This window comes from Falco biarmicus, chromosome 2 (assembly GCF_023638135.1).
Source record: "Falco biarmicus isolate bFalBia1 chromosome 2, bFalBia1.pri, whole genome shotgun sequence".
In the NCBI taxonomy this organism is placed as follows: Eukaryota; Metazoa; Chordata; class Aves; order Falconiformes; family Falconidae; genus Falco; species Falco biarmicus.
In genome coordinates, this window is record NC_079289.1 from 93,091,024 (window position 1) to 93,118,767 (window position 27,744).

At 42.9% G+C, this 27,744-nt stretch overlaps 1 protein-coding gene across 1 annotated transcript; it reads right to left on the reverse strand.

Annotated features, from left to right (window-relative positions):
* Positions 1-4,888: 4,888 nt before the first annotated feature.
* GRPR (gastrin releasing peptide receptor) lies at positions 4,889-27,744 on the reverse strand. The gene is made up of 3 exons (XM_056329126.1): positions 26,944-27,744; positions 8,946-9,297; positions 4,889-5,333 (listed from the first exon to the last, which is right to left on the reverse strand). Exons 1-3 carry the CDS (start codon positions 27,360-27,362, stop codon positions 4,941-4,943), a joined length of 1,164 nt encoding a protein of 387 aa, XP_056185101.1. The 5' UTR covers positions 27,363-27,744; the 3' UTR covers positions 4,889-4,940.

Genomic DNA, 27,744 nt, shown 5'->3' on the forward strand with positions numbered 1-27,744 from the left:
TGCAAGGGAGGGCTGCAGCAAGAGCAGCTTGTCCGGCTCATCATCTATCTCGGAGACCCAGCTGCAGGCTGGCTGAACTCTGGTGAGAGGTGACTGTACCTACCCAAGGTAAAATACATTTTATAGCCCAACAGCAAATTTTCTATTCCTAAATAAGTATCACTTTACAGAAGACCCAAATCAGCTATCTCTTTACATGCATGTTTTTCAGGCTTAAAAGTTAGTATCATGTATAAAGATGGTGTCATAAAAATAAATAAAAAAAGTTAAAATGGAGTAGGAATAGCACAAATATTTCAATAAAGGTGCAGAAAACTTTCAGGTTTGAATAATACCATCTAAATATTTCGTTGCCTCCTTGAACTTCTGCCGCCTTCCTCTTGGAATGGGCAATATAAGAAATCTCTAAAGGTTTATTGTAAATGATACAGGCCCATCACTTGCTGTGGTTTCCCAGGACAGAGAGGATAAGCTACCCTGTTACCATCATGGTACCCAGCACTACCACTGAGCCAAGCAATTAATGCTCGGGGGATTGCTTACTGCTCAGATAAGTAATACTGAATTCCTTGCCTTTAAAGAAGGCTGAAAGACATTTTTTTTTCCCCAACTGAATACACACAGATAGTTTTCTGCTATAAAAAAATATTGTATTTTGTCAGAAAAATGAGCCAGAAGGTATATTATTTCTACCAAACCGTGCATAAACCTGTGATCTCTCTGGTTTTTAACTATAGCATTCATTCCATATAAATCAAGCTCATTGGGAGAATCAGGATTACACACACCAATAACAGATTTCTTGTTTTCTTGCTGGGTAAATAGACCTTTTGATTTTTTTTTGTTTGTTTGTTTAAAACAAATTAAAAATTCATTACCTTATATATTATTTTGTGGGGTTTTCTACTAAAATAACTATTTGTGTTCAACAAATATTTCTATACATATTTGTGTTCAACAATATAACCCTTCCTTTCCACCATGTGGCATTTATTCTAGCTCACAGGTATTGTTGCCATGCAGCAGAATCACATACCTTTGATTTTTCATATTTAAACATTTCCTAAAAGGCAATATTTAGAAACACTGCAACACAAATTCTCCTCATAGCCAGAGCTGAGGAACTCTGGATTCTTTACCTGGTGTCAGTCTTAGAAAGTTTCCATACTTTTTGATTCTTTGCAGTGATTTTCCAAAGCTTATGAGAAATCATTTTAGAGCCAAACTGCCCTGAATAATCCTGAATAAAGCAAGAACAGCTGAAAACTGTGATTTATTCAGCATCTTCATCTCCCACCACATTCAATGGGAGCAAAGGGAATTCAAGGATCTCAAAAAATTCAAATTCCTAACGAAGAACAACATTTTGACCTATTTAATTTCTTCGGAGAAAAGCATGGACATAACTCAATATGTTCCTGTTTGATATTAGTTTTTTATTTCACACCAATTCATCTAATGGCAGCTACATATTTTTACAAACCCTCTGACCTGTAGTACTTCTGACCCAGGATGAAGGCATAGCTGCACTGTAGTAAACAGCAATACTCCCTTGGTGCGGAACATACAGCATCCTGACCCAGAGGCCATTTTCCCCCCACCCACACCCTGCAGCTAGTTGAACATGACAAAACTGCCACGTTTTGGGCGAGACAGAGGAGACTGAACCCAAAGGGCTATTTGGTTCAAGGGGAATTTCACGTGTTTCCAGTTTTAGAGGTGTCTGTGTGACCCCAGGGTCACAGCCAGGGGCGCTCCCCATTGAGGACTGCAAAGCTTCCCAGGACTGAGCAGTACCCAAGCACATGGCGCTGGAGTCACCTGCCAGGGCAGGGGTTTTATCTTGGCCACTTTGAAAATTTATCAAACACATGAAACACTGTGGGCAATGCTTCAGGTTGAAAGAATCAACGCTGTGGTTGTGCCAGCAAACACCGAGATATCTCTAGATAAGGGATTAGACTGCTGCAGCAGTGTAAAGTACATCATGTTTCTGAAACTAAGGTAATGAGACAAGAAGCGGGAAACAAAAAAACAATTACAGCTACAAATATTTCAATTACATGCTGGGATATTTCAGAAAACTTTCTTGAATCTTCTTCCCCTGACCTCCACTACTGTGTTGATTTTTTTCATTATTTTAATACAAGGATGAAATAGAAACAATGCCAACCTCAGATTTGCTCTTTCTATGGTATTAAAAATTGAGTGCATTTTTGTGAAACAGATTCCAAAATATTTTTTGCAGGTAACCTTTTGCTAGTAGATCTTTTTTTTTTCTTCACAGAACTGTATATTTGTCTTAAAGATATTATATGGGAGGGCAGTGATCTGAATAAAATGAAGAATGTTAATGAACATTTACATCTCATGTGAAAAGGCTTTGTCTAAGTTGCTAAAAATTAAAAGAAGTTGTTAGATATCTTAGATTCTGATGAAAGGATTACATTTTGCATGGAACTCCCCTCTAAATTTTTGCCTACCTGCTCCAAAAATAAAGAGAAAAGGAATACTGAGCAAATTAAGCAACAGTGAGGCTGTGACATATGTAGACACCTGCAGCTGCATTTCTGGAAAGCACTTTCCAGACCAGAGCCAACCATCTTTTCTGTCCTTGGAGGGTTCACTAGCTCTGTTAGGAAGAAGAGAGTAAAATCAATAGCACTTATTTAATTCTGTGGTGGTGTATCTTCGTAACTCCCTTGTATCTTTCTCAGGGGGCAGGGTCTGGATTCAGCTTAGCCCTGAGCAAGATATAGCAATACTCTTTTCCCCGTATTTATGATTTTCTTACATCATAGCTGTGCTTTTCCCTTTCCCTCAGAAACAAAAATTCAGTAACTATTGGAGCCTTTTGTAGAACAACAGTAACCTTACCAGGCAGGAGGACACATCATGTACAGATGGTGTGGCTGCTGTTGAAGCATGTAATTTCTGCTTGCCTTGATTAAATTCTTACAAGGCAGAAGAAAACATTTTGTTAAAATGTCTCAGGCCAGATAATTTTTTCTCATTCTGAAATGCCATAAACAGCTCAAAACTTGACCAAACTCTCTGAAACGGTCACAGACTACGCTTCTGGTACAGTATGTGGTTTTAATGTTAAAGATCAGGGAAAGCACTGTCCTGCTGAAAAGTTTAGTAAATGAGGACCTCAGATAGCCCAGTAAATTGAAATTAACACCATATCTACACAGACAGCAAAGCAAGGCAATTGACTTAGCTGTAAAAAAACACCATGACATTAGTTTTCATCCTGATTGGGGTGTGGGGACACTCATGACTGCAGGTGGGTGGTGCCCAGGGATGGTGGGGGACAGGGCAGGACTGGCCTCAGCAGCACATCAGCATGGTGGTGTGGCCACATCCTGAGCTCACGTACCTGCATGTTGAACCTCAACCAGAGGGCACTGCTCTCAAAGGCAAAATCAGTCCAAGTTTTCAGAGCTCCACCTTTGGCATCACAGCCCTTTTGCAGCCCCTGGAGACAGCAGCTCCCACCAGCACCCTTGGGCAGCCGCACATACAGGGCTGAGTGGTTTCACACTGCACACATGACTTTGTCTACATTCACAGAGTGAGCTCAACGCAACGTTTTACTAGCTTTCATTTTTCTTTTGCCGTGGTAAGGACAAGGGTCATCATCAAAGAGGATGAGGGCCATTGAAAACTCAATATTCCACTACAGCGTTTGGTTTATGGTCTCATTTTGCAGCAGCTTTCTTTGTTAGGTGTGCAGCTTCATTGCCTGTCCTATAGTCCACACACTTGTTACCTGTGGGACACCATGCTCCTATTTCCAGAATAGCTGGTACTTGGCACAGGAACTGCTCTGGAGTAAACGTTACAGAAGACCTGAGTCTCCAATCTGTTAGCCAGTTTTGGCACTCTGTCTTCACAGATTTCTGTGAAGATAGATGGAAAAAGCCTGTCGGTTGGAGATCAGACCTTGCATTGCTGCTAGCTTTTACTGAAAGACTAGAGTGTTTTTTACAAAACACCACTGCATGAAAAATAGCTGTGCTTCATTTTCTGTTAATTGCCTGACATTAGACAAACCCAACTAAAATTTTGTGGTATCCCTTAGGTGATGAAACATTTACTATCTCACACCTTGAAGACAGGAAGAGGAAAATAGTAATGCTTGGAGGATGCCCTGCTGTCTCCTCCACAACATGGCAAAAGCTCACACACTGGAAAACTGTAAACGTATTCCAACTCACATTTATTCATGTTACTGCTTTCACATTGATGTGGTGCAAGATACCGCTCATTTCAGATGCGGCTACCGACATGCCCCAGTAAACTCTTGACATCTTTTATACCATGAATTAACACTGTACTCAGATCATTAATAAATACTTGGAAAGTCTCTAAATGACCTACACTGAACTCTTTTTTTTAAAGTATTTACCTTATTTAAGTGAATTTATTTTGGTATCAATATATATTATACCATGAACTGCTGGATGCAACTGTTCTGACAGATTTTGTGCACCTGATACTGTCTTTGTCCCTGCTGTAAGTCTGCCGAGTTTGGGATTGCGCAGAAAGTGATGAAGAACCTGCAGAGCCAAACTAGTTTTGATCTTAAGATGCTCACTTTGCTCTCATTAAAAGCAGCAGGTCTTGAAGCAGCGCAGCGCTTCCCAGGGAGCTCCTGTGGGCTGGTGCTCAATGGTCTGCTGCTCTGGCAGTGCCTCAGTCCAGGATGAAATGGGTTGGATGCTTCAGCCTCAGCCCAGGATGAAACACTGGATGCTTCAAGCTCCTCAGAGTTCTCTGAGCACATCGGGCTTCCTCGCACGCGCGTGCGCGCGTGTGTGTGTGTGCGCGCGCGTGCGTGTGCGTGTGTGTGTGTGGCGCTACTCATCATCCCCATGGAGCAAAACCAAGCGGCCATGCTGAGTACCTGATGCATTGGTCCCTGACTGTGCCCTTTAGACATAGCCTTCATGGCAGACATGATTGCCGTTGATAAGACTGAAGGTAGCCAGGGAATGGTTGGTGCTCTTGAGGGAGGTCATTCGTGTGGTGCTCCTGGCCATGCTCTGGGACCGCATGAGGAGACGAGCTCTGCAGCAGAGTAGCTGGTTGTTGAACTGTTTCCGAAAGCTCTTGCTGAGCAAGTAGAGAGCAAATGGGTTGACACAAGAGTTAGTGAATGCCAGGATCCGAGCGCAGATGCTGGCAATGAAATGCAGCACTGAGGTGTCCACCTCTGAGTAGTGGTAGGACCGGTATAAATAGATGATGTGAGTGGGAAGCCAGCAGAAGGCAAAGAGGCACACAAAGACCAATACTGTCCTGGCCAGGCGCTTACGGGACTCAATCTGGAAGAAGAAAAAGAAATTCAGATTAGCAGCTAGTCCTAGCTCCGATCAGTAACTATTTTTCCCAGTGCTGCAGCTTTGGGGCTAGCACGTGGCAGGCAGCACAGCTGGAGCAGGGCAACCAGGACTGCAGGAGAACACAGAGTCAAGAACCCTCCGTGTTTCTCCTCAATCCCCTTCCCCTAAAAGCAAATAATCATGAAAAATTATTACAAAAGTAGTCATTCCTGTCCTGTTTAGAGATAAAATTCCAAAGGCTTGTCACTTTGTAAAACCCCAGCTCAGCCAACAAAAGTGCGGACATCTGCATTAGTTATCCACATAAAATATATACAAACTTAGATAATTTATATGTATTATCTTGTTGTTATTACTATTATTATTATTAATTATGGTGTAGGGCTCTGGGATATTTCACAGAGTCCAGAGGCAGGACTTTCTGCCTTGGGGCCATGTGGTATATGTACACAAAAATGCTGCCAATAGCTCATGGCCCTTGGAGACCACGTGCAGCACTCAGAGGCCAAAGGAACCGGAGAAACGGAGAGAGGAAATTCTGTACTTGGAGAAACATCAAGGCAGCGGTGAGGTGAACCCTTCAGCTGAAAGAGCTGGGGTTACGAGGAAAAGACAGATCTAGGTGGTGAATAGATGAATGACCACCTCTCCTAACATAGCTTGAGCTTTGTCACGGAAGGGTGCTTTTACAATGTCAGCTAGCATGCAGTATAACCTTCATGTGGACAAGCCACATTTGTATTTTACTTATGTGTACGGGCTTGGAGTCAACCCAAGGGTATTACTCAACTGAGGGGAGCTGAGGTAAATCATACCTTGTATTTTGTCCACCAGTGCCGCACACTAAGATAACAATGCCAGTGAAAGCCACATCTTTCTTCCTAACAAACACAAGAGCCATGACAGAGGTCACCCAAAAGGAGAGGACAGACAGGGTTGCCCAGAAAGACCTGCTAAAATATGCTGCTCTCTGGGAGAGGCTGCACAGTCAGAAGTTTGCAGGTACAAAAAGTGTAGCACTGTTGGCTTTTTAGGGCTTTGTAATGTTCTTCTCTGTGGTAATCCCTGCACCTCTTCCCAGCCCCCACTATGGAATTTGTTGCATCCCATTCCCTGTATTTGAGCAGGACCTGAACGGCCTGAAACTGCCTCTAGCTCCTAGCTCCCTGCTGCCCTCGCTCCTGCCCCCGTGTCTGGCCACGCTCCTGGGACACTTCCCCATCCTCACTCCCCTTCCAAGCTGCACAGGTAAAGCAGAAACCGAGCATCTTACACAGGCTGATCTTTCCTCTGGACAGCTGCAAGCAGGGAGTAGGCAGGAGAGACCGCACAAACCCATTCTGACTTTATTTTGTGCCTCTTTACCAGCCCCACTGAAAATCAGCCACCGAGCTCAGGGATTGACATGTACCAGATGATGATGTCTCCAGAGAGCGGGCTGAAAATTAAATCCTTTAAGAAAGGGCTCTCCTTTGCTGAACGATATATTCTTTTTAAATGTATCCTTAATTTGATAGAGGGCTATTGAGGCCACATCTGCACTATAAAGAAAGGAAGCAACACAGTAAAGAAATCGATACCAGTTATCTCAGATAGAGACCTATAGCTCCTGAATGCACTGCAGGACAGGAATGATGGACTGATGGTGCTAGACTGCAGCCCTGCCTTTGGCTTTCTTTGGAGCTCTCTCCCCAAAACCAAAGGGGGAAAGGGCTGCTTTGACTACTCGCTTTGTTGTACTAATCCAGTCATCAAATCAACAGAAAAATGGCCTGCAGGGGAGAAAGATTTACACACATTCAGAAGGGGAAAAGGGTAAGGATTTCAGGGATGGCACATCATTTAATGGGCAGAAAACACAGCTTTCCAGCCCTACTGTTTCACCTTAGCAGCCGAAGGCTGCATGAGATGATTGTGTTAGGTCAGCCCAAGGTGATGGCAGCTGGGTGCATTATACGGGCAATCATTCAGCTGAAGAACAGCTGTGTTAGTTTAGCTTAGGTTGAAGCACACCTCAGCTGAAAGGATGAGGTAAGATAAATAAGGTAAATATGTCAAGGTAAATAAATTGTTTAGAAACAAGTTACCCTGCTGTTGCTTTGTTACTTGGACAACCCAAGGCTCAGATGCATTCAGATTTAAGCACTGACCTGAAATACCCAGTTTCCCCCTGGAGATGACTTTTTCTCTCCACTTGCTGACAACAGGAGCAGTCAAGAGGAAGCAGCCTCCATTTGAAAGCTTGGAGTTAGGTGGGCCAAATCCTGGCTAAATCCCCTCACTTGGTTCAGGACTCTCACATTTTCAGCCACACATTGTCAACCAGGGCGTGAAACTCACTTGAAATACATGGGTCCCAGCTGAGCCAGCCCATCTGTGAGCTCTGCAGTGGGATGGTTTGGGGTTTTTTATAAAACCACCCACTCACAAGTGACAGTAACAGAGGTAATTCTGCATAGTAATAAAGGAAGTTTAATAATATATATAATAATATTAATATTTATATTAATTATTAATGATAATAATAAAGGGAAGGTTAAAAGGCTGCATTATGCCAGAGCAAATGGCCTGTTTATATAAATCGAAGAAAATTGAAATCTGAGGCTACAGCTATTGGACCAGAAGATTGACCAGTCTGGCTTATTAGAGGGCAAATAACAGGTGGACAGGTCATTCTGTCCAGCACCACTCCCCTCCAGAGACCCTAGGAAAGAGGCGTTTTTAGAGAGACAATTATAATGACCAAAGAGTTTAAGGGGAGAAGCCAGGACTCTCATCTTCTGGGATACCACACTGCAAAGATCACATCACCCACAAGGCACATAACTTCAGTGCATCTGTGAAGACCCTATACTGTCCTGCTCCATCCTCCCTTCTGGACACCCTGCATCCACCACCATCTGTCCTGATCTCCACTCCCTCAGTCCCTCTCTAGCCCCTACTGGTTTCTCAACATGGTACAGCACCAGCGGAGAAGGGCTGGATCCATGGTGAGCGCAGCAGGCATCACTGCTCTTGTGGAGCAGCCACGCACCTCCCTGACACACCAGTGCTCCTGGCCCAGGGGAGCTTTGCAGAAGGGGCTTCCCTCACCTCCACTCCCTATTGCTGTGTCCTATTTGCCTTTCTAGTCCAGAGGACTGAATTACAGAGCCAGCATTTCCCTCTGTGTGAAAAGGGACTGCTCCACAGAGCAAGGCTTTATCCCAAGTCCTCTCTCTGACGAAGCAGCTGTGAGAAGTTTTGATTTTCTGCCATGTCACACCTCAGCTTCAATCTCCAAACACCATAGCAAGCTCTGCCTCTTTCCCTGCATCCTAGTCAATACCTTCCAGGGCTTTGGCATGGGTTTCCTGCTGTGTTTGCCATGGTAACCACCCTGCCAAAATCTCTGAACTTAGAAACAGGAGAAGATGCTTTAACTGCTCATTCCTGTGTCATGGCTTTTTTCAACCATTTAAAATCTTTTACCCCACCTAACCAATTAAATTAGCACAACAGATGCAGTCTGCTCCTGTATAAATTTCCCTGTATTTCCTCTTTACTCCCAGATTCACAGGGAATGTGGATTTTTTAAGAAAGTTAAGTCTCTACCTGTTTCCTCACGTGCATGTTTCCTTCCACGGGGATGTTGTAAGCGCTTCGGATCAAATTCTTAGCAATAAAATAATAATATACTGAAATGACAGATAGCGGAATGACATAAAAGATGAGAAATGATGCCATAGAGTGAATTTTGGGATGCAGCCCATCCGAATGAGGGTAAGGAGCACAGCTGACGAAGGTTTTATTAGTCACTTTGTCATGGAAAGGGTGCAGATCTGAAAACACTGCTTCAGGTATGGCAAGCAGCATGGATACAATCCAGATTATAGCAGCTCTCACACAAATCTTCATCAGTGCATGGGATACTTGGATCTCCATTGGCCTTACTATAGCTTTATACCTAAAAAAAAAAAAAAAAATAATTAAATATTATATTGACCTCAACACTCGGGCATCGTATTGTTGCTTCTCATTTCCATTTAGAAAAAAAAAAAAACCCAAACAAAACCAAACCAAATCCTTCTTTACTCAAGACTGTGATTTTTTCCCTGGTGTTTTAAATTTTGATGCTTTCAATAGATTTCTCATTTTAAACTGAAGCCACTTGTCTTGGGTCCATTCAGTTTCATATGTATTGATTCTGCATTCATTTAATTTGTAACTGACCCAACAAAGCAGGGTGCTGCCTGTATGTATGTGTCCAAATAGCATTAAGATAGGAAGTGCAATCATAGACTCCTCTTCAGAAGCAAGCAGTGTTTTACATCCCTTCACAGAATAGTGTTGAAGGAAACTGGATTGAAATTTTGCCACACATTTCGAGCTGTGGGTACGCTAGCCTCTGGCAAGCCAAATCTTATGTTTTCTCAAGCTACGAAGAGCATGTTGCCTGCTGTAATTGCTATTTGGTGGTGCAGCTGGCAACTAAGAGTTGTCCATAACTCAGTGCACCCAGGCTAAGTAGCCAGAGATGCTAAGTGACTTTCTTGAAGAAAAAAAACCTATTGCTTGCTATGCTAGATATGTAGAAGACTTTTTTTGATTTGCAATTTTGTCTTTCATGATTTCAGCCTTTCAGAAAATTGTACTTTAGAATCCAAGAAAATGAAAGAATCCAATTTATTTTGACTTGATGTGTATAATGAGAGGACCAGAAAACAGAAGAGCTTCATAATTGCTGGGGCCCTGCTCCAGCAGGAATCCACACTCTGAGTAAATCACAATTCACATAAGTGTTTAAGGAACACAGTAGAAGAAAAAAAGATAATTAGGAAGGAATATCTACAGGTTTCATAAATAAGTATTTAGGGTCATCAACATAACAATTGCGATCTGTTAGATGTTTCTTTCAGGATCTATCCCACATTGCCCATGGCCCATTTGGTCCCCTCTTGGTCACTATCAGCTCTCCGGGGATGGATGGGTGCCTGGGTGCTAGGCTGTCCCAGACACTTTTGGCATGGTGGGGTCCTTCCCCATGTGGGTGCTCTGGAGTCCATTTCTAAGCTCCTACCAGGATCCTGGCTTTTTCAGCTGGCTGAATTGGGCACTGGGGTGGGAGCAGAGGTAGTAAGCATAACACTCTGCCTGAGTCCAGGCAGCACACAGCAGGTTCCATCTGCCTGGCAGCCCAAACCCCTGCTTTAGGGATGCCTAATGTATGCAACTGATGCTGCATGTACAATAGCCTGCATTACCTTAAAGCTCAGCATTTGAGAGAGGAGTCTCTCAGTCCTGCACTGTTTTAACTGGGTAATCTCCTTATTTGCAGGATAAGCATTCCATTTCTAATTCTAAGCAATATCCTGCTCATCATACCTACTCTTTCCCTCTATGTATGAATATACGTGTATAAGTGTCTACATCTCTGTGTGTGTTTTATATACATACACACATTTAGATGCATATATTTTATACATATGCATGTATATATGTGTATACATAAGTACATACATGCTCACATTTATTTATATTTACTTTTATAAAGACTGTTCCTGGACATCTCATAATTTGCAGATGTTTCTTCATACAGGTGTCTTTTGTAAATTATTTTTCCTTTCATGGACTGCAAACACTTTGCTCAATAGTTTTCTGTTTAATCACTTATTCTCCAGCCTCTCCAGCTCCCCTTTGTTTCAGCTATACAGATGCAGGAGCCAGACATAGTATTTTTAAGGCTTGCTTAGCACCTCTTTAACTTGCACTCTGAAACTGGGAATTAAGTGGTGTTATTCCAGAAAGCAAAATCTAGTGCAAGATCATAATCTCAGGTGAAGAAAATCACAGCACTTCAGCAAATATGATGTTATGACTATTGCAGTAATAAAATGGAAGAGATAGGCAGATTACTAAAACAAAGTAGCTGAAACAGCTCAATTTATGATATGATTCACCAGTCATAGATTATTGACGGAACACTAGCTAACTGAACATCTTCAGTAAAATCTAAGGAAGACAAATGCAAAAGAATATTAACTACATATCAAGGTATCCATAAATCTAGCTAATGCAAAGTTATTTCTGCAGATGTTTATTGTATGCTTATCAACATGGCATGTTAGCATAATTATTTCAGGGATTTTCTTACACAATATAGCCAGCTGAGCGAATATTTTCCTATATTAATTACCAGTAACATGAATGAGTTAAAGAACACAGAGAAAGACAGATTCTGTTTAGTTTTTATTAACATTAATGGCGTAGGGAGAGTCAGAATATTAATCTGTTTCAAGTTATTGGTACATTTTAATTAGAGATGGCATTTCCAAACAATATAATTCTGAAATAACATAATTAGAAAGGGCTAGGAATGCTGGCATTGATTATTAGGCATTTAGTTTGTTTTTAAAGCCTACTACAGCAGACACAAAAGAAGATCTGAGAGATGCTTTGCTTGCAAGGGGCTCAATGTAGACCAAAAGCACCAGGTTGAAAGCACAAAAACATAAACCAGCAAAAACAAACATAAAAAATATGTTTTGAAATGTAGATTCTCAGATGTGGGAACACAGGTTGATATTTTCTTAAGAACCTGATAATTGAATCAAATTATTTTGCTGACTATCTCTATGACTTCTTTGATGGTGGGCTCACTCACTCAGAAATCTTCGGTAATCTATGTTATCCTCTGAGTACTAATGCTTAACTGATCAGCATGATCTGGTAGGAGTCTCCATTTCCAGCCACCTTGCTGATGCGTTGAGTCTCTCACCAGCTTGCATCTCAGCAGCTCTGCTCTCCCACACCAGCCTGGGTTCTGGACAGCAGCTGCGAGGGCTGCTCTGTGTATGGGCAGTGGGGGGATGCACAAGCGATCGGATCCCTGGGTTGGGGCTTGGTCTGGGAAACCACTGGAAGATTTGCCTGTGGTTGGTGCTCAGGGAGTGGAAAAGCTGCAGCTCCTGATTGGTTTCTGAGTGGGACTCAGAAACCTCTTTACCCCTTTTCCACATCATTTTCCAGATAGGGTCAACCCTGGATTTTATAATTTATTTGACATTTCTTAAGAACTTCAGCAAGGTAGACTGGATTTGAGCAGCAGTTGGTTCTGTTTTTCAGCATCTATATTTCCAGCTTGTGTCTGAAATATTGTTTCAAGCTTTCCACAGCTTTGTCCTCTGCAATGTTTTTTGGATGAGTGAGCCTGAGGCACATCACTTCCCAACACTTAACATCCAGCATCGGAATCACCCAAACTACTTTTAAGGGGACGTTGATGAATGCGCTTATATACCTCAGTGGAGCCGTGGACCTAGGTGGCCAGGCAAGTGAGCTCTCACGCAAAGGTCTTACAGCAGTGCTATTGTTAACCCATGCAGCAGCACGGGCTCTGAGAGTACGTGTCACATTGCATGCTCAGCTTGTCTGCAATAGATCTAGGCATGGCCCTGGCTTTATCACCTCTGCTGCTCTCACATTGTCTCTAATTACTGTTTGACACCACTTTTTTTCAGCTGAACTCCTTTCTCAACCCACTTTCAAAGAAATGTTTGAAAAATATTAAAAACCAGAGGTATGACTCATGCCCTACAACAAAGGCCAAAATTTTAAAAGAAAAATATGCCTTCCGAAGATTGAGTTGAATAAAAAATAGTACAGTCAAGAACTTGTATCAGCGCCAGTCTCTCTCCAGTTGTCAAACGGCCCAGATGAAAATGACTGGGTTGCCAATCTGATAGGAAATATGAAAGAAAGAGATGTTGACCTTTTCTACTGCTCAGTCTTTGAATGTGTCCGCTCCCACTGCGCTTGTGAAGCAGCAACCTTGCTTTATGCACAGCAGCTGCCAATGACCTTCTGACCAGGATGGATGCCAGTGCTCTCTCTACTTTGCAGTCTTGTTCAAAGAAGCCTGCACAAATAAATTACACGTGGGGCTGTCTTAAGTGCAAATAATATAATCACAGTTCATTAGGCACTGTGAGGATTTGCCCTGTAAGGCACTCCTCCCCTGCACCAGCCACAGTGACCTCACTGCCATCCTTCTTCTCCAGGTCAGTCACCAGGCCTCCAGGAGCTTGGTGAGAGGGTTGCTTCAACCCAGAACATCCAAATTCAATAACTTATAATGTATGGTCACTTCTCAACCTAATTCCCAAAATTCTTTTGGGATTGGTAGAAGCTCACGGAGGCATGCCTCTCCATTGAATCCTGGAAAATGTCTTCTACATGTCTTTTAGGATTGCTGTCATGCTCACTGCGTAATCGTTTCTCACAACCGAAACTACTGAAATGACCATAAACTGCTAAAATGTGACACACACACACTATTTTTTTTTTTGGTAAATACTTTTCCCACTGAAGTTAATGTACCAGGGAAACTGGAAAACTGTGCCATTACCCTCATGCTAATAATAATGTAACTAATGATAACACCACCTAATGTACTCTAAAACTTCGACTATGCAAACATTGGTTAATACCCTACACTTAGCCCCAAAGCTGCAACTTCAAATATAAACACAGAGGTAGCTTTATCATGAAAAAGACAATTACAGGTATATTCTCCAAAGACACAGATCAAAATAACGCCCCAAATGGAATTTCCTGGATGCAGCTTCTCTGCTGGTGCAAAATATTTTAGCCACCTTTGTGGCCCTCAGCTGAGCCAAGAAAATGCACACTAGCTGAGGTATAAACATGCTTTGCCTTCAAAGCCATATTGCCTATATGTTCCTAAGCAGAGAGATATGAAGGGTGGCAATTTTTCTCTCACACTGGGGAAGAAATAACCTTATCCCTAAGGCTGCAGCTTCAGTGCCTCCTTTATGTTTTTCTTCCTGTCACCTTCATCCACTTACTTGTGCTTGCTATAATAGCCACAAAAAATAAATTAAAACAACTAAAGCATAGGAGGAAAATCAGATCTTTCCCTTGGATTATAAATTAACTTTGCTCCATATATCTCACTGTCTTTTTTTTGGTGTTTTTTTGTTTGGGTTTTTTTTTAGGGAGGTAACTTTATGCTGTGTGGGGAAGCTGGTGCTGTAGGCAGCCTTAGTTTGCTTTCCTCTTTTATGATTGCTTTGTATTAATCCTTTTCCCCTTCCCTTATGTCAGCTATTAAAGCTAATAGAGACGGCACATAAATCAGCCCTCATTGTATACCTGGTAGGTATGGACTACAAAAAAAGAGGCTTTTTTAAGCTGGGAGATACCACCTTCTGCAGCGTCTTTACAATTGGAAGGTCAGTAGATCCTAATTTCAGCTGCAATAATCTGTGTCCTCTGTAATAACTGCAGTTGCTGCCATTGGCAATGGGAAAGAAACATCCTTCCCTCATGGCAGCGAAGGCAGCTGGTCACACAGGTAGGTGGCTGTCAGAGATGTTTCTGGTGACTGAATATGACAGCAAGGATTGTACAGCAGCTATGTGCCAGCCACTACATCCCTCTCATCTATTGAATCTGGCTTTAAAAGAGGCACTAAGTTGCTTTCATAACTTTTTCTTCCTTACTTTTTTCAGCAGGAGTATAACAAGAGAAAACGGCTGAGAGAGGCTCTGCCACAGAGTACTGCCCTTTATTTATCTCAATCCTTCCAAGCATGCCCATCTCCCTGCAGCTGAACCTCATGCTTGCAAGAAATATAAGAGAAAAAAAAAACCCTCACCATCCTTCCTACAGGCAAATGGGACACTGCCTCTCAAAAATGAATTTGTAGGAGTACTTAAGTTTCAAGTAAAGTTTCCTCCCAATAGTATCATCCATTATGATGTCCTACGCTGTTTACATAAAAAGATCCTGGGCTCCACTCCTGAATTTGTACAATGATTTTAAAAAACAAGTGCATTAAAACCTGTTCAAACACAGTTTTAGAAGGCTTGCCCGTCCTTCCTTCATTACCATTCCCAGTGTTTAGACTGCATCGGGCTGGCGGAAAGATTTGCCATATTGCCGCTTTCTGTTTTTTTCTCTGAAGTGAGAAATCCACTTACAAACTTTGAATCTGTTTAAACTAAGATCTATTTTGAGATGTTGCACTAATGTGAACCTGAAACTTAAATAAAAAAGCAGAGATCAGTGGGAATGGACTGATGTCTTACAAAACCAGTCACCTAAATTGTTGTGAAGTGAAAACGCTGGGTTCTTCCCATCTCTAGTAAATGAGCTCCTGAAATTGCCACGACTTCCTGTTGCAATGACAGAAGAACTGCCTCTCAGTTAGCATGTCCCCATATTTCTTCTGTTCCTACCTGTAACTGAAAGAGGGAGGAAAGATGTGCAATTCACAGTTCCTCTGATTCCCATCCATCTCTTCCCATCTGTAAGCTGAATGTGCCCACATTGATCTGATCTTGGCCCATCAATAGACTGAAGGAGAATCTTTTCATTAAGATTTTGTAATTATGTTCTACTAGCATCACATTATTGTTTTGCCCACATAATATGAAGGACTGGCTCAATTACCATACAAAAAAGCCTCAGGCAACAGAGACAAAGTTGATGCTATGCAAAAACTGCATAAATGAAGCATTTGGAGCCTTGTTGAGTGTGAAGCTCCACTTTGAAAGCAAAGAAAAAGTCTCACTAAATATCCCAAGAAATTTATGAGAAATGCAATGCCCCAAACTTTCTTTATATTGTTTCCACCATGAATGTTATGAATATTTATAGCTCTGAAGACAATTCAATAAATCCACACAATTGCTAGACTGTCTAACGCATCAACACACTACGACAATCTATTCTGAGTCTATGTGCTTTCTGCGTACTTAGTTGAGATTATCATTATTAAGCATGATTCTTGGGTGAACATCTGTTATTAAAATCTTTACTTCAGTAAATTGCATATGGGCACAAAGACATCTCTAATGGGCTAGTCTTACATACATTGGCAGGTACTGCCTACTTTCTTTTTTTATTAATTAACATTTAAATGAAAAGGAAAAGGAGGCACTGATGGAAGTGACATAGTTCTCACTTTTTGAAGTGTGCATTCACATTTCAGTCTATACCTGCATACTGCTACATCATCCTGGAATATAGACAAATGGGAATTTCAGGCCAGGAATGACTAAGGTCAAAATTGAAACAGACTGTTTTAGAGGTCATTGAACTGCACTACACACTGGGGAAGGACAGCTTAAATAGTAAGCATTTGGTAGTGAACGTTCTATTCCTAATCATGACCATCCAGAGCATAAAATATTTCAGAATTAACTATACATATGGAAAACAACGGATGTAAACATTACTGCATGAAACAGTAGGAGTCCCATGGATAGTGCTTTCCTTATTAGAAAGATCCCCTTTGCACCTAGAGTATTTATTCGCTGTAGGTGATCTTCAGCCAAGCCTCTGAATGAAACCTTGATCCCAAGTCAAAGATTTCAATGGGCCAGCCTCGCAGTTTGTCACTGTCCTGGCAAATGGTTGTAAGACCTGCTGTTTGAAGGAGGGGTGGGACCCATTCATTGAAAAACATCCTTTGATTTCAAAACCAGCAAGCTCACACACACAGCCAGTGCCCCAGCTCCTCAATACCAGCTAATTGCTGTGCACATTTCTACATGCTCAGCGCTCAGCACAGTCAGAGAGATGTGCCCTGCTCAGCAGAGGGACGTACCTGTTCGTGCCACACGGCAACAGATCACACGCTGGTGGAGTAGCTTGCTGGTGCCAGGGTTGCAATGTGATGTATGCCCAGAGCAGAGCTGGGAGGGCTGGCACTGGCACCTGGGCCACCAGGCATAGGAAGGAACAAGCCCCAGTGATGCTTTCCATCCAAGGCTTTTCTGTCTCAGCACAAGTCTCCGGCATTCAGTGGGATGGGACCAGGGGCTCTGCATGCCTGAGGACTGAACTCTTACCAGGGCAACTAAAGCTGCAGCTTCAGACAGGGACTCCTCATCTCACTAGAGAATCAACCTTATTTCTCCTGAAAATATCACCTTTGGTACATAAAACCAGCATCACTGAGTAACCTAACAAGTGGCATAATTGCTGGGTGTCTCACAGAGCCAGTTACAGAAATTCATTGGGGTTTCTAAAAATGGAAGTATTTCAACCCAAAAAGTCCTGCCTGTGATGTACAATAAATCAATATTGTACCTTGTTCTGACAGAAAAATAATCCATCATTGACCTTAAAATTAGCAGTTCAAGTTATAGCAGCTGTGGTGTGGTTACCTTAATTTTGTGGAAAGATAATAAAAAGTTATATACAGACACACACACATATATATATATATATATGTACGTATGAAACTTTAGAGAAACAGTTTTCCTGAAGTGAAAAGCAGCTCTCAGATCAACTGACTGGGAATATAAATATAAAAGGGGCAATGCTAACTATACATTAGCAGCTGACACCCAGTCTCCACCTTTGTCTCCCACACCTTGCCCTGAAAAAACCATGCAGGACAAAAAGCTGCCCTGAATAAAAGAAAATGAGGATCCATGCTACAATCTCAAAGAAGTAATTAAAAAAATCAATATACAACAGATGGGAAAAAAGGCAAAAGTAAATGACAGCAAATATCAGAGTTTAAAAATGTTGGTGACTGATAAGGGAAGCTGGAGGAGCCAACAAATTATCAAAGGTCGCTGTGTAACAGACAAACGTGCATTTTTAAATAAATCAGGAGCAAAAATAACCAGTAAGTCAGGCATCCATGTAAATGGTGGAGATACGAACAATGATGAAACAAGGCGAAAACGACTACTACATATTTGTTTTCAAGACCAAATGTGGAGGAGGGATCTATACCATATGTGTAGTACTATAGATGTAGCAGAAAATTGTCAGCTCTATTAAAAAAGATGTGAGCCAACATTTGCTAACACAAACCAGTTTCACACCATCAGGCCTAAATAATTTACACCTAGGAGTATTAAAGGAACCAGACAGGGAACAACCGGTGTTAATTTTTTTACAAATCTTGAAAAAGTGGAGAACTTCATCAGAAGTGGAGAACTGGCTCCAAAGTTGTGAAGTTTGGAAAGCTGGAAGGTGTGACCAAGAAAACTGCAAGAATTTGGGTAACCCAAGGCCAGTTGTAGACAGAATAATGGTGAGATTAATCCTGCTAACAGATGATAATTAGTATAAGCCTGTCTTGTTTAATACATGGCAAATTTAGGATTTTTTTTTATATTGTCACAACATTATAGGTGATGTAAAAAGGGTGTGGGCCATGCTGGTGTACAAGGGAGGCACAGCCTGCATGGGCACATTGGCACAAGTGACCATGCATGTAAATACATGCACGTGTGTGTGCCAGGGCATGCGTGGTCCATCCTCCCCTAATCACATCCATGCAATCCCTTCCTCTCTCCTATGGGACAAGGGTTAAAATCCCTAGGAGGACCTCAAACATGCTGGTGGAAAGGTAGCAGTGTGTGGAGCCACTTCTAGCCTGGGTCCTGGGAACCTGCTCTAGCTGCAGTGTTATTTATTGTGTATATCAGCTGCCTTCAGCAGGCTATAAAACCTTTGCTGGGAAAATTTGCAGATGACACTGTAAAAATATTGTAGAATCATGGGGGTAAATGACCATCATCTAACAGAAGCCATTTTAACTCAGCCAGGTGTAAAACAGTAAATCTAAGACACAAGTGAGCAGACTATGCCAAAGAACTAGCGATTTTTCAAGGCAAGAGGAAACCGAGAGAAGATATTGGAACATCTCTTCCGCACCTGACAAAATGAGATATCCTGTGCCATTCTCACTGTGTCATGGCTTTAGTGTGATCAGTACCTGAGCTAGCTAGTATAGAGTAAGTCAGTTATATGACGCTTAAGTCCTTTCTGTGGCTTCAGTAAACAGGCAAAAGAGACCATCACCTCCATATGAACTTTCAGCTGCATGTTGGGGCTGAACAATCTAGTGCCATCTTTGACTGTTTTTGTCATAGAATCATAGAATAGTTTGGGCTGAAAGAGACCTTTAAAGGTTATCTAGTCCAGCCCCCCTGGACATCTACTAGAACAAGTTGCTTAGAGCCCCGTCCAACCTGGCCTTGAACACTTCCAGGGATGGGGCATCCACAACTCCTCTGGGAAACCTCTTCCAGTGTATCAGCACCCTCATTGTAAAAAATTTCTTCCTTATGTTCAACCTAAACCTACCTCTTTCAATTTAAATCTGTTGTCCCTTGTCCTATTCCTACATACCTTGGTAAGAAGTCCCTCTCCATCTTTCTTATAAGCTCCTCTAAGTATTGAAAAGCCACAGTAAGGTTTCCCTAGAGCCTTCTCTTCTCCAGGCTGAACAACCCCAACTCTCTCAGCCTTTCAATTATGCTCTTAGTTAGATTATTATGCAGTGGTTAGAGGTCAGATGAATTTCAATTTGAATACGACACAAGTTTTAAGCAGTGAGGATAACAGGATGCACATGAAGGGGACAGGGTGATATGTGTACCTTTAGTCTGAACGTTCAGAAAGTTGCCTAGAGTCACTGAAAAGATCTTTTTTAATCCAAACGCTGTGAGTTATTCAGCAGCCTCGGTGTATGGGTACAGGCAAGAAATGCTGCTGAAGTGGATGGCTAGTGCAGTCAGTGCTAGTCCAGCATTTGCATTTCTTGATCTTGGGAGAACAGAGACGGTCATTTGACTGTACATGTCTAAATTTCATGCTTCAGGGCTCTCTTCAGCTGGGAACAGATAGTTTTTCCTCTCGGGGTGTCGTGGTGCTGTTTTCTGTCCTGCCTTCCCACAGAGCTGCAGAGACTGGCCGTAGCCAGAGAGCAGACAAAGACAGGATGGGCAGAACTCTGGCAAGACTTCACTTTTGGTGTTCCACAGTCTTCCGCCATCTGGTTAAACTGGTCACTGGCCTGGTGTCAGGAGGAGAGTTTTCTGCAAGGGACTCCAGCTTTCTGCCTTTCTTCACAGCACAGCAATTGGCTTGCTGCTAGGATGCCCTCTGGTGCCTCAGCAATGTGGGGGACCCAGGCACTGCCCTCGCTTTCTGCCCCAGGGCACAGGCTGGGCTTCTGGACACCACCCCCCCTGCTCTGCCTGAGGTCCTATGCAGGCAGTGTGGGGGGAATCAAAGAGCCTGCTGGGAGCAGGAGCTCAGGCAGGATCTCATGGCCTATGGTGTCCTACATGGTATGGGGTGAAGTGGGCATGTGGGTGCAGAACTGGTGAGAAACAAGGTGAGGGGGCTCCACCGGGCTAGCGGTGCACTCTTTTTTTCAAAACAGGAGGAAAACAGGTTATTGCAAGGGCTGTCTGTGAGCAAGGCAGCTACTGAATGTTTCACAGCATATACAGGGCAGGCTGTGCCTGCTTCTCTTTTTCAGCTCAACTCCCTGCTGCTCTTCTCAGTAAGGCTGTCGTCCACATCTGAACACCAAGTAGTACCACATGAATTGATAGGACCACTGTAAGCTTGTCTCCCTGCAGCGATGCTGACGTCCCAGCTCACCACGTTCAGTCTGACACACAGCCGGCAAATTCTCCGTGGCCAGTCGCTCTACTTATTAACAGTGTGTACAGCACTTCATACCATGAGACCATGACAACTGATTGGGGTTTTCACGTTTTGCTGAAATGTAAACAACAGGTAATCTAACATTTCTTCCTTTTGATTGCTTAAATATTGACAGTCTCCAGCACATTAGCACTGACTCTAACCTTGGATTTGTGCACTGGTCCCACTGATATAAATGGAAGCTCTAATGTTCCTGGTTATAGAAGTGCATCTACTGTGTTTTGCCCATCTGCTCCAGCTAATCAAGATATTCAGACAGTTTGTGCTGTTTGATCTGTTTCTCTTGGTGCAGATGGATGCAGGGATGGAGGAAATGAGAGCTAAACCCAAGGGTTCTAAAAGTGTTTATATTATATTGACACAGTGGCCAGCAACACAGGATCTAAGACTCTGTACAGTGGCTGAAAGAGGTCTGTGTATCTCTCTCCTCACACACCCTGTGCCATCAGCACAAGAAGAGCAGAGGCATGGACACCGTGCCAGCAGCAAGGGTCGAGGAGGGGCTGCGCAATGCTTCAGTGGGAGGGAAGGCTTTGGGCTGGGGTCCAACACGCCTCTGGTTTTCTTCCCTGGCTTGGGAAGACCGATGTTCCAGCTGAGATCGCATCGGTGGATTCAAAGTACACATTGGGGTATCATTCTGCCAAAGCACATCGGCTGGGTTAGAGGCTGTCTCAGTAGTTCAGAGAGTAGCTTTTTCTCCGTCACCCTTTCAAAACTTTCCTGAGGCTGCACAGTAAATTACAGCGCAAGTAAATTGCTCCAACATAGTGTTTTAGCGACCTGAAGGGATTTCATGAATGCTGTGACTAGACTGCCCAGAATAAACTCATAACCACTATGGACCTGACACTTTACAACTGACGGTATTAAAAAAAAAAAAAAAAAAAAAAAGAAGTGTCTCTCTGTAAATCAACTTGATGGAAATCCAGTTTGGCTTTCCATAGCTTTATTTTAGGGTGGGTGGCACATTTCCCTTAATCCTCTTGTGGAGACATAACCCAGTGACTGTAAAATAAAATACATGAACTGACATGTAGATATTACTTTTCCTTTGGTATTGTATCTAATATTTATAGTAGGGGATGAAGACACCAAATCACAGAAGAGATGAGTGCACTAAACAAAGATTGTTGCATATTTAAAAGTACGTTTCTAGAGATTCTGGATTTGTTTCTTTCCTTCCACCACTGTGTTTTTAGAAGAGAGGGTTGCTTAAAGTTTTTATCTCTTAGATAAACAAACTGTCACATGAGTTCAGAGTAACATCAAAAGCTCTGGCTGTGACCCACTCCAAGGGACCCAGCACAGATGGAAGCACTGCAGCATCCCTGCAACCAACCTTGCACCCAAGCACTGGGGCCAACATTTCCAAAGGTAACATCCTCATTTCAGGTCTCTCACATGACTGCAATTCCTGCTGTCTGCAGCTGGTCCTACCAAAGTAAGCCACCTAACCTCACGTGTGATGTCACCCGATGTGTCTCACTACCCTGTCACTCCCTTCCACTACAGGACAGCAGATAGCTCTGGCTGGCAGGCATTGCTGCAGTTTTCTGGTGCTAAAATCCAGATAGTCCAAGGTGCTTCAAGCAAAGATGCTGCTCGTAAACTCCAGTTACGCTTTACGCTTACCCTGCTGTGTGCTTGCAAAGCCAGCATTACTTCAGGAAGGTTTCACTGCATGAGCACCAGGGCATTTTGATTTTTTACTGTCAGCAGAACAGTGGGGAAGTATGATCAGTGCTTGACAGCTTGGGTAATTCAAATGCAAATGTATAAACCCTGTCAGTCATGGGAGAAACAGTCAATTAAATGAAGACATCTCCCATGACAAGGGCAATTAAGAGGGCTGCTTTTCCTCTTACTGTGCAAAGATTTTCCTTCATTTCCTGCCACTTGCTGAGCCAGCCTTGGCTTTTCTGCCTGGGCTAGTGGCCCAGGTGTCACTGCTCTCACAGGCACCTCTGTACCCCTTCCCTTTGCACCGAGGAGGAGGAGGAGGGCAGGCTGTTGGGCGAACCCAAACTCCCTCTTTGCTGGGATGAGCTGAGCAGTAGCTGAAGAAATGTGCTGCCTCGACAGAGCAGAGCAGCAGGGCAGACAGATGTCCTTCCTCTGTCAACCTCATTCACAGTCCTTCTAAAACACACAAACACACATACACAGGCATCGACTGCTTGATTTCTTGCTCTTGTATACTGGCCCTGGCGCCTTATCACTCATGGGGGGTGGCTGTAAGCACACCGCAGGCCTTAACCCTCTCCTGCCCGCTCTGTAAATTCACCAAGCTCACAGGGAAACAGGTCTAGCCCACAGGTCCCACTGCTCCTGCAAATGCAGCTGGAGAGATGCAGACACCACACAGCCAGCTGAGTAGTACCACAAAAAACACATTTCTAATATTAACATTTTTTTTTTAATTTTCTCCCTTTCTTGCACACTGTCTCAAATACTTTAACTTTAGCCTGATACAATCTCATGATTGTACCCAGAGCCAACCTAAGCACCCGGGGATCCTTTGGCTATGCCCTACCTAACCCAACCTCTGCAGGCATCCTCTTCTGCCTCCGTGCACGCAGAGCACCTGGCAGGCTGGGAGGCTCCCGCTACAGTAAAAGCTGAGATCAGCAGTTTGTCCCTCTGTTTCTCCTTGAGAAAAGTTTGCAAGTGAGCAGCCAATCCTCTGGACAACCACTACGTCTTGGCAGCTCAAACCGCTGAGCAGCTTTAGGTGCTTGCTCTGTGTGGGAGATTGGCACTTAGCTGAGTGTTTGCAGTCACCAACAGAGGATCGATTCAGTACGATTAACCCTGCCTAAAACACGGGAAAGTGGCAATGGAGAGAGGAAAAGTGTGCCTTGGGGAGGCATGCCTTTGTGCCCCTGATGTGGGCTGTGCAAAAATCTATTAAAACTGAGTCCCTCATTTTCAGAAGGTGATCCAAAGCAACTGACATTATTTGTACAATTGTCATAACACGTAGCATGTGTCTCACCGCTCGCTCATGTACTGTATCTGCCATCACACCTACCCGCTGCCTTTCATCTTGTGTTTCAAGGGTCACAACTTTTGAAATGACCCTGTTGTATCACACTGCAATGCTTTTCTTTACACAGCAGATTTCTGACTCCTGCAATGCCAGGTCTCTCTAGGCATCACCACAATTCCTTCAGTAATGCCAGCAGTTGCTCTCAGTTGCTTTTGTCAATGGAAGGGAGCTGGAACTGAGGGTGGTTTATTGTTAGTTTTTGCAGAAGATAAATTATAGACAAAAGGCCTGTGGTGGACTGACAGGTCTCCCCTTCCTTGAAGACAGTGCCATGTGATGCTATTCACAGCAGATGGTTTAGGGAGTTTTTTTCTCTGCCATGGTCTATGGCTTTGATTCATGAGAACAGGGACATTCACATGCCTCATGCGAGCAGCTCAGATCGGGTTCACATCACTGATCATTAGCCATCTCAAATACGGGCATCTGATCTGTGCTAAATCACAAGGTTTCCTCTATACCCAAGGAGGGAGCTAGGTATCCTGACATGGTGATTTGTCCTGTCTCCTCTGGAGGTGTCTCTTTCCATGGATTAGGGGACACCTTGCTGACTATCCTGGAATGGCTCCTCACCTCAGACAGCAAAAGCCAAGTGAGATGAGCTGTGCCTGAGCAGTGTTGCCTGCTGGACTTCTGGGTTCTTGTGTTACCCTGGTCTCACCACCATGGCCCTGACTTCTGCAGGTGTTTCCCTGCAGTGCTGAGCTGCCACTCATCCTTCATGCAACACCGTGTCTGACCTTGGAAATGGTTATCCACGAAACCAACCCCAAGTGCCAGGGTCAGCATCTCCCTGCCCCAGGGGCCACAGCAAGGTACAGGCAGACCCATGCAGGCATCACGATGCTGGTCACAGTCAACTTGCATCTCAGAAGTTTTCCCTGTACATTTTAAGTTTATTTTCCTAATTATTCTGATGTGGTTAATACTGGGGCCTAGAATTCAGGGTGACAGTTTTAAGAAAATAAAGATAGACTAATGGGCTGTAAGCTGACAAAATATAGATTGGATTATTTTGTAACAAAATTATCCCAGCACTGCTGTTAATATACTATAACAAAAACTTCAGCAAACATAGTAGATAAGGGCCATTTGTGGTTCAATGCACAGCATTTCAGATTCATATAGCTAAGAAAGGTAAAAGTTTCATTATTGTTTCCTTCTGCAGCGGACAATAGATGCATTATAAGAGGGTAAACTGATCTCTTGGAAATGGGAATATAAAGTCTTCTCCCACATGCATGCCCCTCTCCCTTATAGCCAAGTGGCATTGAAATGTGTGGTAAAGTTTGCTCACCAGTGCAGCACAATGGTTAACAGGATCCAGATAAAGCTGAGATTCAGAATTTAAAGTCACCAAACCCCAAGCTTGCCACAGCTGCTCTTTTCTGTTCTGCTCGCCCACTTCAGGCAAAAATGGTATTGATGTGCTGCTCAGTAAAAGCATTTGCGATATTTACTTTATGTGGCACATGATTGGAGAGCAATAAATCTCTCTAACATAATCTTCCGTATGATGTATTTTTCTTTTCCTTACACTCCTTAAAACAACTTACATTACAGCTTTGGAAAGATGAATTTCCTGGATAAAGATTTATTATTTTCCTAACATTTTCTTCAGAGCAGGCAGAGGGGCTCCAGCCACTGCACAAAACTCAGAGTAGTCCTTTCCTAGGGAATTTGTGCAGTTGTCCTATTTCCCCAACACTTCTAGAGAAAAGTGCTTAAAGACTTTTGTCTACACATAGTCCTGTTTGTCACCTGCTATTGGGACTGAGAGCGTTATTTTTATATGTACCCCAGCATGGAGGAGTTAATAAACATATTGGCTGTTCTATCTGTGAAGCACTATGGAGTCACCTGCTTTCATTGAGGTCATGTACTGTATATTGAAATATATATGAACTACCCTGAAAACTGAACAAAAATAGTCTGCTGATTTGTATTAGGTTAGGAGGAGAGACACAGAGTGGCATGCAAGGGGCTACCAAAAGCAAACCTAATGTCACTTCTTTGTGACCAAGAAATACAATCCCCGGGGGGTTTTTTTGAGCAAACCAAAACCAAAATGATTTTTCTCATTGGAAATCTTCATACTTCTGTGAGATTTTCTAATTTTAGCACAGTGGCAATATATTCCTTAATCTCCTTCTGAAGCATCCAAATTAGAAACAAAATATCCTGGCTCCTCTGATGTGCACAGGAGTTTCTATAAAAGCCAACAGTCTAATAAATTCTTTCCAGAAGGGTAGGCTTCATCCTTCCAAATAACATACAAATTAAAATATCTTCTGAATTTAAATCTGAGTGCTCCGAGACAGTTTTCAAAAGCCTCACAGAAACCTAAAATAGATTAGAAGCATATCATTTGTTAAAGTCAAACTTGTTTTCAGATACTCTAAAATAGCTATCACATGTTATTTTTACCAAACTTTACTGGAAGACAAAGTTTCCGAACCAACAGCACAGATCAGTTTCGATTGGATAAGGGGCAAATGGTTTAATCAAGGAAAGTACACTGGCAACAGTGAACTGAGATTCCTGGATTCAGACATCCTCATTTGAATATTTGAAACATATTTCATGAAATACTGCCTCACATGTAATTAGCCTTAAGAAAGCAAGCCACTAGAAAGAATTGGTTCTAACTGCACTTTAAATTGCTGCTCCAGCACCTTCACACTTCATGAAATATGGATCAACTACCTTTTTGGCAAATGTGGACATGATGTCTTTTAACAGGGCTTCATTAATGGCATTTTCTCTCTCTGGTCTTTGGCTTCATCTGCTTTTGTTTTCCTTATAATTAAGCTAGACTCTTTGCTAAACTGCACAAACATTTAGTTTAGCCTAGAAAAAAGTTGCTTTCTTCAGTCTGTGTCCTCTCCAAGTTGTGTGTTCTGTGAACTAGAAATTAACTGAAGTTGCTCCTTTTCCCTCATTAGTTAAAAAACGTACTTGTTACCTGAAAATATACATTCAGAATCATGCATTTCAAGGAGTCATGATTATGCAGACTTCTTTTCAAGCCTACAGCAGCTGGCTTACCTGTCAGCTGAGAGAGCAGTGAGGGTGAAGACAGACACCCCTACCGAGGTGAGCTGTATGAAGGGGATAAGTTTGCATCCAGTTCTGCCAAACAGCCACTCATCAGCAAGGTACCTGCTGGCGTCCACGGGCACGCAAGTCACTAAAAGCAGCAGGTCTCCCAGAGCCAAGCTGGAGATGAACAAATTAGGGACATTTCTCATGGATTTCACAGTACAGAAGATCTTAATCAAAGTGATATTGCCAATAAGGCCTATCAAAATGATGATCCCGTAGATCGTGGGGATGGCGTAAAAGAACGCTGGGTAGAACCAGTCATCACCGAGGAGGGAGAGGTTTGTACTGTGGTTGACAGAGATGTTGTAGAGAATGAAGTTATCTGTTTCCAGGTCTAGCAGGAGGCACTCTCCAGATGCCATTGTCCTACTTAGCTCTTCTCGGAAGACAGCTTTCTTCTTTGAAAATCCTCAAGTAAATTTCTTGCTTTAATTTTGCTGCTGCTTGCTGGCTTTGAACAGTCAGAAGAGTTTAAAAGTCACATCACTTTGTGACATATCTTGGCGATAAACAAACCAAAAAGCAACTGCAGCTTGCTCGACAGCACTGTTCCCATAAGGTGAAGGGAGAACATCTTTTAGTGTAGTTTGGATCCTGAAACTTGCATTTTTTTCATTGACTTGTCTCGCTGTTAGGTATTCCTCAGCTCTGGAAGGCCATTGATCAAATTCAAAGACCGGTAAGCGGGAGGCATTTTCAAAACCGAGGCTTGTTAAATTCCCAGCTGCAGGTCTGCTGAGCAGA

Bases quoted from the DNA above. Each gene is read 5' to 3' on its own strand.
- GRPR (XM_056329126.1), bottom strand. From the start codon at position 27,362: ATGGCATCTGGAGAGTGCCTCCTGCTAGACCTGGAAACAGATAACTTC. The intron at 9,298-26,943 runs GTAAGCCAGCTG...TTTTTTTTTTAG, and splicing joins ACTGCTCTCTCAGCTGACAG to GTATAAAGCTATAGTAAGGC. The intron at 5,334-8,945 runs GTAGAGACTTAA...TTCTTCTTCCAG, and splicing joins ACATGCACGTGAGGAAACAG to ATTGAGTCCCGTAAGCGCCT.